The sequence below is a fragment of the Ranitomeya variabilis genome, chromosome 1 (assembly GCF_051348905.1).
Source record: "Ranitomeya variabilis isolate aRanVar5 chromosome 1, aRanVar5.hap1, whole genome shotgun sequence".
NCBI classification, from domain to species: Eukaryota; Metazoa; Chordata; class Amphibia; order Anura; family Dendrobatidae; genus Ranitomeya; species Ranitomeya variabilis.
In genome coordinates, this window is record NC_135232.1 from 762,324,394 (window position 1) to 762,333,199 (window position 8,806).

At 38.7% G+C, this 8,806-nt stretch overlaps 1 protein-coding gene across 3 annotated transcripts in view; it reads left to right on the top strand.

Moving 5' to 3' along the window:
* The window catches only part of ADAMTSL5 (ADAMTS like 5), a 233,413-nt gene extending 229,931 nt beyond the window's left edge, over positions 1–3,482 (top strand). For all 3 annotated transcript variants that reach the window (XM_077271632.1, XM_077271631.1, XM_077271637.1), the window contains one exon: positions 2,410–3,482. In XM_077271632.1, the coding sequence (XP_077127747.1) occupies positions 2,410–2,717 (308 nt within the window). In that variant the 3' untranslated portion in view covers positions 2,718–3,482. The remainder of the gene's footprint in view (positions 1–2,409) is intronic.
* The last annotated feature ends 5,324 nt before the right edge of the window (positions 3,483–8,806 follow it).

The window sequence follows — 8,806 nt, forward strand, 5'->3', positions numbered from 1 at the left end:
CAACCGCGATGATACATATCTCCCCTCAAGGACCTGTCCGGCGGCCATCTTACAACTGTAAAACAGTTAAATGAAGTGATATGTGAATGAACATGTGACCTTTCTCTACAGTATGTTCATTTCTTGCAGTTGTTTTGTGGCGCTTTTCCAGATTTCAGGTGGCATCTACCTGAAAAATATGTGATGTGCACATATCCTTAGTGATTCTTGTAGCGAACACTGTCCATGAATGGAAATACAGGAAAGATATATATCTTTGTACCGTGTTAGCCAGTAGATAGAAAAGTCTCGAAAGCTTGTAATTTGTTACCATCCTTTCAGTTAGCCATTAAAAGGTATCAACCACTGAGGACTCTCAATTCTAAATAATTTTCATGAATGGAAAGAAATGATGTAGATTCTGTAAACCTCTTCTGATGATGTGATGCTCTCACCTCTACAGGACTTGGTAGGCATTGAAGAGCTCTTGTGATAAATCATACAAGAGATCTTTGGATAGCTGACTAGTATCCAATCTGTGTATTTATGTATTACAGTACGAGGGCCCTTCTTTCTTATGTTTTTTGTGTTTGCATTTTTAAGTTCCTGAACATCTGTGCTGTTTGTAACAATTTCCTTTCTTCAGACAGCATCTCTTGAGAATTCTAGTTTGCAGAATTCCATTCCTCTTGACTATTATGACTTGGTCATAGTTTTCCAGAGCTTAAAAATACAGTTAATTACTGTATAGCAGGGGTTGCAAACTCAACTGGGTAAAAGGGCTGCAGATAGAAACAAATTGACATTGATGAGATGATGTTTTCAGTGATTCCATTTATTTATTTTTTATATAACTTATTGATCACTTTTTTGTGTCAGGGTAATGAAAAAGATGCAATTTTGGATATTTTTATAGATTTTTATTGCATGTGTTTTTGGTAGTTTTATCGTTTGAGTAGTTCTAGTTAAATATTGAGTAGTTAGTGGTGAAATAATTTTGCAGACTTTATTTTGAAATGTTTTTAATTTTCACAATTTTTTGTTTACTTTTTTTGAAATTTGGGACTTTAACTTTTACTTGCCTGATTGTTGATCTAATATATTTTCTTACTTCTCCAATATAGGATATTAGATCGGTTATACCCTGCTTATCTTTGGCCTTATAGTCTACTGTAGCTGGCTGACCCAAAGGCAATTTCTTGGCCTCATGTTGGCATACCAGCATACTGCAGGGTAGCACGATTGCAGGGTGGCAATATGCTTAAAACTGGACCCCCTCTATCAAGAAACCGCTATAAGTATTGACATCAGTATCTAAGGGTTAAATGGTCGATCGATGCTAATATTGATTGTCCCTCTGATGTCTTAGGAGCTCCAATGCTCCGTGGGCCACAGAAGAGAGCGTCAAGGAACGCATGCTTGAGACCCCTGCTGTACACCCATAATGCACACCTATTATTAATGCTTTAAACTAATAGTGAACTTCAATCTTCTTCAGGAACATATTGATCTCCTCTCTCTATATAATTATTCATTTAGCTTTTTTCAATAGTATCTCTCCCATATTTGATCTAAACATTATTATCCGAGTGACTTTGATAAACAAGAGATTTTACTTTATTGTAAAAACCAAATCGGAAAGATGAGCAGGGAGCATGCTAGATGTAGATTATGTATTATGCTAAATATTAAATTGCACAGCATGTAAAGGCTACGTATGTATTGTCTTGTGTAAAGGTTATTTCATAAGTTGTGAACAGTCTTAGGCTGCATGCCCATGATGAGGAATAGAAGCATTTCGGACGCAGTGTAATTTTGCTGCGTCCAGGAGCCTTCTACATTAGAAGCACAGTGGATGGCATTTATGGAAATCCCATCCACAGCGCTTCTATTTAACGCTGCGTAAACTCACCCGCGGTACGGGTCTCCAAGCCGCAGTATGTCAATTTCTGCGCATTCTGAAGAATAGAATGTCAGTACATGCAATAAATCCGCATCTACTGACAAACAAGTGCGACAATGAGAGAGCTGCTTTGTAGACACAGCGAAAATAAGAGTAAAAAATGTCACTATTCCTGATCGTGGGCACGTAACATAATATATTTTTTGTCAGTTGGAAAGTCATGTACTTGATTATTTGCTCTTGGTTAGTTTTACTCAGGCTACTGAGATTGAAAAAAAACAAAACGGGGAAGAACATTTGCCTTTCCTATATTTTGGCTGCATACACAACACAAAACAAAAAAAGTGCCTGGTGTTGTTTGGACATGACCAGGACAGTCTTTCAATCTAACCACGGCAAGAAGTCAATGTTAAAACTATAGAGAACTGAAACGCAAAGAATTTTAGAAAAGTTTTTACAGTTTACATAGTTATAAGAATGTTTTTACCATGTTTTTATTACAGTCTGGTTTACTTCTTTTCATGTAGTGATCCATGGCAAGATTTTGGGGCAAAAGACAATAGGTCAGGAGACACGTTATGACATCCATATTAAACATGTTTACAGAAACAAGTTCCCTCTTGTGAATCAAGAATACATTTGGGTTTCTAACAAGTGTAATTGTCCTAAGCTTCAAGACCATAAAGAATATATTATGATGCCTTCAAGACATGTGAACTATGAGCGCACTCTGAACCGAATCTTGCTTACCATCAATAGTTACATCAGACCCTGGTCACAACGCGAAGACTACCAGATGCAACGACTAAACAGTTTGTGCAGAGAATCCTCCTGAGACCTTTACACAACAACCTCTTTATTTTATGCATGCAAACAGAATAAACAAGAAATCCAAAGTCATCAAAAATAAGAACTGTAATTAATGCTCAAGGCAGAAGGGAATCCATTAAAAACTATATGTATGACTGAAAGTACCTGTAATCACAAGCACTTAGGACACTGTAGGCCTGAACTGTCTGACTTAATATAAAAATTATAGAATTTCTTTACTAATCCATTAAAAATGCCAAGCTATGAGCAGCGTTCATACCAATAACCCTCTTGAACTTATGTATGGGGTATAAGAAATCTAGTCCTGGGTTCTAGAAAAGGGAATCTGGATCGCATTGTAAATGGATTTTTAGGTTGGACTCTCGTAGCCCAAAAGGGTTAAATGAGGGTTTCACTTTCTCAGCATTTTTGATGGGTTAGTAAATTACTGCTGTGTGCTCCCCTATATTTTTAGTTTTTAGTTTCAGGTGATACCAAATGCAATAGAAAGATATAAAGAAAAGGATGCCTGCCATCACTCTAAAAAACTATCACATAGGAATATATGTAAAGTGAGTGAGTGGACAATAAGCTTAGGAACCCATTCTGAAATATATAGTAGATTTAAAGAAAATGCTATAGGTAGATATCATTATTGAAGAATTGAGTATGTGATACGCTAATAAATTAAATTAATATAACTATAATTTTAATATATGTAAATCATTTGTATCTATAGATCTACAACTATACATTAGCTTATTCTGATAATAGCCAATAAAATGACTGTTCATGCTTCAGATTATCATCAGTTGATTATGATGTCATTGCATAAATATGACATCATAAAATAATTATAACATCATTAGTTGATTATGACATCATCAAATAATTATGAAATTATCAGTTAATTATGATGTCATTGAATAAATATGATATCGTCAAATGATTATGACATCATCAGTTAATTATGACATCATCAAATAAATATCTATATATATAATTGTCTAAGGGTCACTTCCATCTGTCTGTCTGTCTGTCACGGATATTCATTGGTCGCGGCCTCTGTCTGTCATGGAAATCCAAGTCACTGATTGGTCGTGGCAAAACGCCCATGACCATTGCCATGACCAATCATCGACGGGCACAGTCCGGCGGCAAAATGGTTAATGCCAGCGTTACCGGAGCACGGTGTAACGCACTCCGGTTAAGCAGCTATTAACCCTGTGTGACCAACTTTTTACTATTGATGCTGCGTATGCAGCATCAATAGTAAAAAGATCTAATGTTACAAATAAGAATAATAAAAAAAAAAAGGTTATTCTCACTCTCCGACGTCGCCCGCTGTCCTCGGCAGTGCAAGCGGCAGGTTCCGGTGCCAAGGATGCTATGCGAGAAGGACCTTCCATGATGTCACGGTCATGTGACCGCGACGTCATCACAGGTCCTGCGCTCATACCAACCCTGGGACCGGAAGCTGCCGCGTGTACCGCACAGAGGCGCCAGGACTTCAAGGGGCCTTCGGAAGGTGAGTATATGTTTATTTTTTATTTTAAGTCTTTTTTAACCACGCATATAGTGCCCACATTGCTATGTACTACGTGGGCTGTGTTACATACTGCGTGGGCTCTGTTATATACTACATCTCTGTGCTATATACTAACGTGGCTATGTTATATACTGCGTGGCTGCTATATACTGCGTGGGCTGTTATATATTACGTGGCCAGTGTTATATACTGCGGGGGCTGTGCTATATACTGCGTGGCTGTTATGTACTGCATGGGCTGTGCTATATATTACGTGGCCGGTGTTATATACTACGTTGCCTGTGTTATATACTGCGTGGCTGCTATATACTGCGTGGGCTGTGTTATATAGTACGTGGGCTGTGTTATATACTGCGTGGCCACTGTTATATACTGCGTGGCCTGTATTAACGCAGCGGGTATTCTACAATATGTATGTATGTATTTATCAGCCACATAGTATATAGCACAGGCCACGTAGTATTTGTCTGCTATATACTACATGGCTCCTATATACTACGTGGCCTGTGCTATATACTATTTGGCTGCTATATACATACATACATATTCTAGAATACCCAATGCGTTAGAATCGGGCCACCATCTATTCTATATATAGAATTGTCTAAGGGGTACTTCCGTCTGTTTGTCTGTAACTAACTTCCGTAATGGAAATCCCACGTCGCTGATTGGTCGCGGCCGGCCGGGCGCGACCAATCAGCAACAGGCTTAGTCCGGCCGCGAATTGGCCTCTCCCTACTCTCCTCAAGTCAGTGCCCCCTCCCTACTCCCCTCCAGTCAGTGCCAGTGTGTTGCCCCATCCCGGACCAACTTTTACTATTGATGCTGCCTATGCAGCATCAATAGTAAAAAGATATAATGTTAAAAATAATAAAAAAATAAAAAATTCTATTGCTATTGCTATTCTCACCTTCCGACGTCCACCGATGCGTGTGATGATGCCGCCAGCTTCTGTTCCCAGTGATGCACTGCAAAATTACCCAGATGACTTAGCGGTCTCGCGAGACCGCTAAGTCATCTGGGTAATTTCGCAATGCATCACTGGGAACGGAAGCTGGCGGCCGCATCGCGGGCATCAGGACAGCTTCGGTGGATGACGGAGGGTAAGTATATAACTATTTTTTATTTTAATTTTTTTTTTAACAGGGATATGGTGCCCACACTGCTATATACTACATGGGCTGTGTTATATAATGCGTGGGCTGTGTTATATACTGCATGGCCTGTGTTAAATACTATGTGGGCTGTGTTATATGCTATGTGGGCTGTGCTATATATTACGTGGGCTGTGCTATATACTGCCTGGCTGCTATATACTACGTGGGCAGTGTTTTATACTGCGTGGGCTGTGTTATATACTACGTGGCCTGTGTTATATACTGCGTGGCCTGTGCTATATATTACATGGGCTGTGTTATATATTACATGGGCTGTTATATACTACGTGGCTGCTATATACTATGTGGCTGTCCTATATACTACGTGGCTGTGCTATATTCTACGTGGCTGTGCTATATACTACGTGGCTGTCTGTGTTATATACTACGTGGCTGTGCTATATACTACGTGGCTGTGCTAAGCGCCATGTACATACATATCTACATATTCTAGAATACCCGATGCGTTAGAATCGGGCCACCATCTAGTTACATCATAAGTTGATTATGACATTATCAAATCTATATATATAATTGTCTAAGGGTTTTTCTGTCTGTCTGTCCTGGAAATCCCGCGTCTCTGAATGGTCGAGGCCGCCAGGCCTTGACCAATCAGCGACGGGCACAGCACGGCGACGATGATATCATAAAGGTTGCCTCGACCAATCAGCGACGGGCACAGTCTGCCGCGAATTCACCTCCACCAATCAGCGACGGGCACAGTATCGACGTAGATGTCATAATGGTTGCCATGGCGACGATGATGTCATAAAGGTTGCCTCGACCAATCAGCGACGGGCACAGTCTGCCGCGAATTCTGGAATCATCATTGTCCATATACTACGGGGACATGCATATTCTAGAATACCCGATGCATTAGAATCGGGCCACAATCTAGTAATGACATAATCAGTTAATTATTTCATCATTGAATAATTATGACATCATCTGTTGATTATGACATCATCAGTTGATTATAACATCATTGAATAATTATAACATCATTTTGTTATGACATCATAAAATTATTATGACATCATTACTGACATCATTAAGTAACTGTGTCATAATCATAATTATGACATCATCTGTTTATTATGACATTATCATACAATTATGACATTGTCAGTTGATTATTGCATTATTGAATAATTGTGATGTCATCAGTTGATTATGACATCATTGAGTAATTATGACATCATCGGAACATTATGACATCATTGAATAAATATGATATTCATCAAATTATTATGGCATCATCAAATATTTATGACATCAGTTGATTATGACATAATCGAAAGAATATGACATCATCAAATAATTATTACATCATCAGTTGATTATTAAATTATCAAATAATTATGACATTATCAGTTGATTATTTCTTCACTGAATAATTATGACATAATCTGTTATGACATCATCAGCTGATTATAACATCATTGAATAATTATAGCATTATCATTTTGTTATGACATCATTGATTAACTGCAGGAATTAAGTACAGTCATTGATAGACCATTATTTTTAATCTTTAAAGATTCCATAATAACAACTGAACCTGAAAATTGTAGGCCAGTAAGCCTAACCTCTACTGTGAGTAAAATCCTGGAGGGTATTCTAAGAGATGCTATGCTGGAGTATCTGAAGAGGAATAACCTCATGACCCAATATCAGCATGGGTTTACTAGGGACCGTTCCTGTCAAACTAATCTGATAAGCTGCTATGAAGAGGTAAGTTCCGGACTTGACCAACGGAACGCAGTGGACGTAGTGTATATGGACTTTTTAAAAGCTTTTGATACGGTGCCACACAAAAGGTTGATACATAAAATGAGAACAATGGGGATAGGGGAAAATATGTGTAATTGGGTTAAGAGCTGGCTCAGGGATAGGAAACAAAGGGTGGTTATTAATGGAGCACACTCGGACTGGGTCGCGGTTAGCAGTGGGGTGCCACAGGGGTCAGTATTGGGCTTTCTTCTTTTTAACATATTTATTAATGACCTTATAGGGGGCATACAGAGTAGTATTTCAATATTTGCAGATGACACTAAACTCTGCAGGGTAATAAATACAGAGGATGACAATTTTATATTACAGGATGATTTATGTAAACTAGAAGCTTGGGCTGATAAATGGCAAATGAGCTTTAATGGGGATAAATGTAAGGTCATGCACTTGGGCAGAAGAAATAAGATGTATAATTATGTGCTTAATTCTAAAACTCTGGGCAAAACTGTCAATGAAAAAGACCCGGGTGTATGGTTGGATGACAAACTCATATTCAGTGGCCAGTGTCAGGCAGCTGCTACAAAGGCAAATAAAATAATGGGATGTATTAAAAGAGGCATAGATGCTCATGAGGAGAACATAATTTTACCTCTATACAAGTCACTAGTGCGACCACACTTAGGGTATGTTTCCACTGTCAGGATTGCATCAGGATTTGCTCAGGATTTGACGCAGGTAAAATCTGCACCAAATCTGCACCTGAGGTAACTGGCAGGTCACCTGCGTTGTTGATGCTTTTTTCATGTGTTTTTTTCATGCGGATTTTGTGTGTGTTTTTGTAAGCTAAATAAAGATATACAAAAAAAAAAGAATTGTGATGTAATTTCTTGTTCAACCTCTTCATTTACATACTCCATTGAAGAATAATGTTTAGACACACATATAGATAGATAGATAAATAGATAGATAGATACAAATTAATTACCAGCTTTTCTATAGAACACCGCTGCATATTTCTCGCAAGTCACATATATGGTCCGTGTGTAATCCGTATTTTTGCGCAATATGCTGACAAATACAGCATGCTGTGATTTTCTCAGCTCGTAAAATACGGCCAAGAAATATACAGCTGATGGGAGCTGCCCCATAGAGAAACATTGGTCCGTGTGCAATGCGTTGTTTTTGCGCCTCTCTCTTGTCCGTATTCCTCTCTAGTGTGAAGCCGGCCTAAAAGTGGGGAAAGTGCTCAGGAAGTGATCAGCTATTGATGCCTGTGTGTTATTTTTTGCAGAGACAAGTCCTGGCTGGAAGAAGTGATGGGGGTCTGTGCTGGCTGAAGAAGAAAAGCGAAGATGAAGGACTTCAACTACAGACGTCACTGGTGAGTCACTGTATTACATGTGCACGCACACTATATACTGTGTACAGAGCTCCTGTGCATAATGTCATTGGTGATCACTGTATTACCTGTAAACTATATGCTATATACAGAGGTCCTATGTATAATGTCACCGGTGATCAGTGTATTACCTGTACACTGATACTATATACAGAGCTCCTGTGTATAATGTCACTGGTGATCACTGTATTATATGTACACTGACACTATACACAGAACACCTGTGTAAAATGTCACTGATGATCACTGTATTACCTATACACTGACACTACATA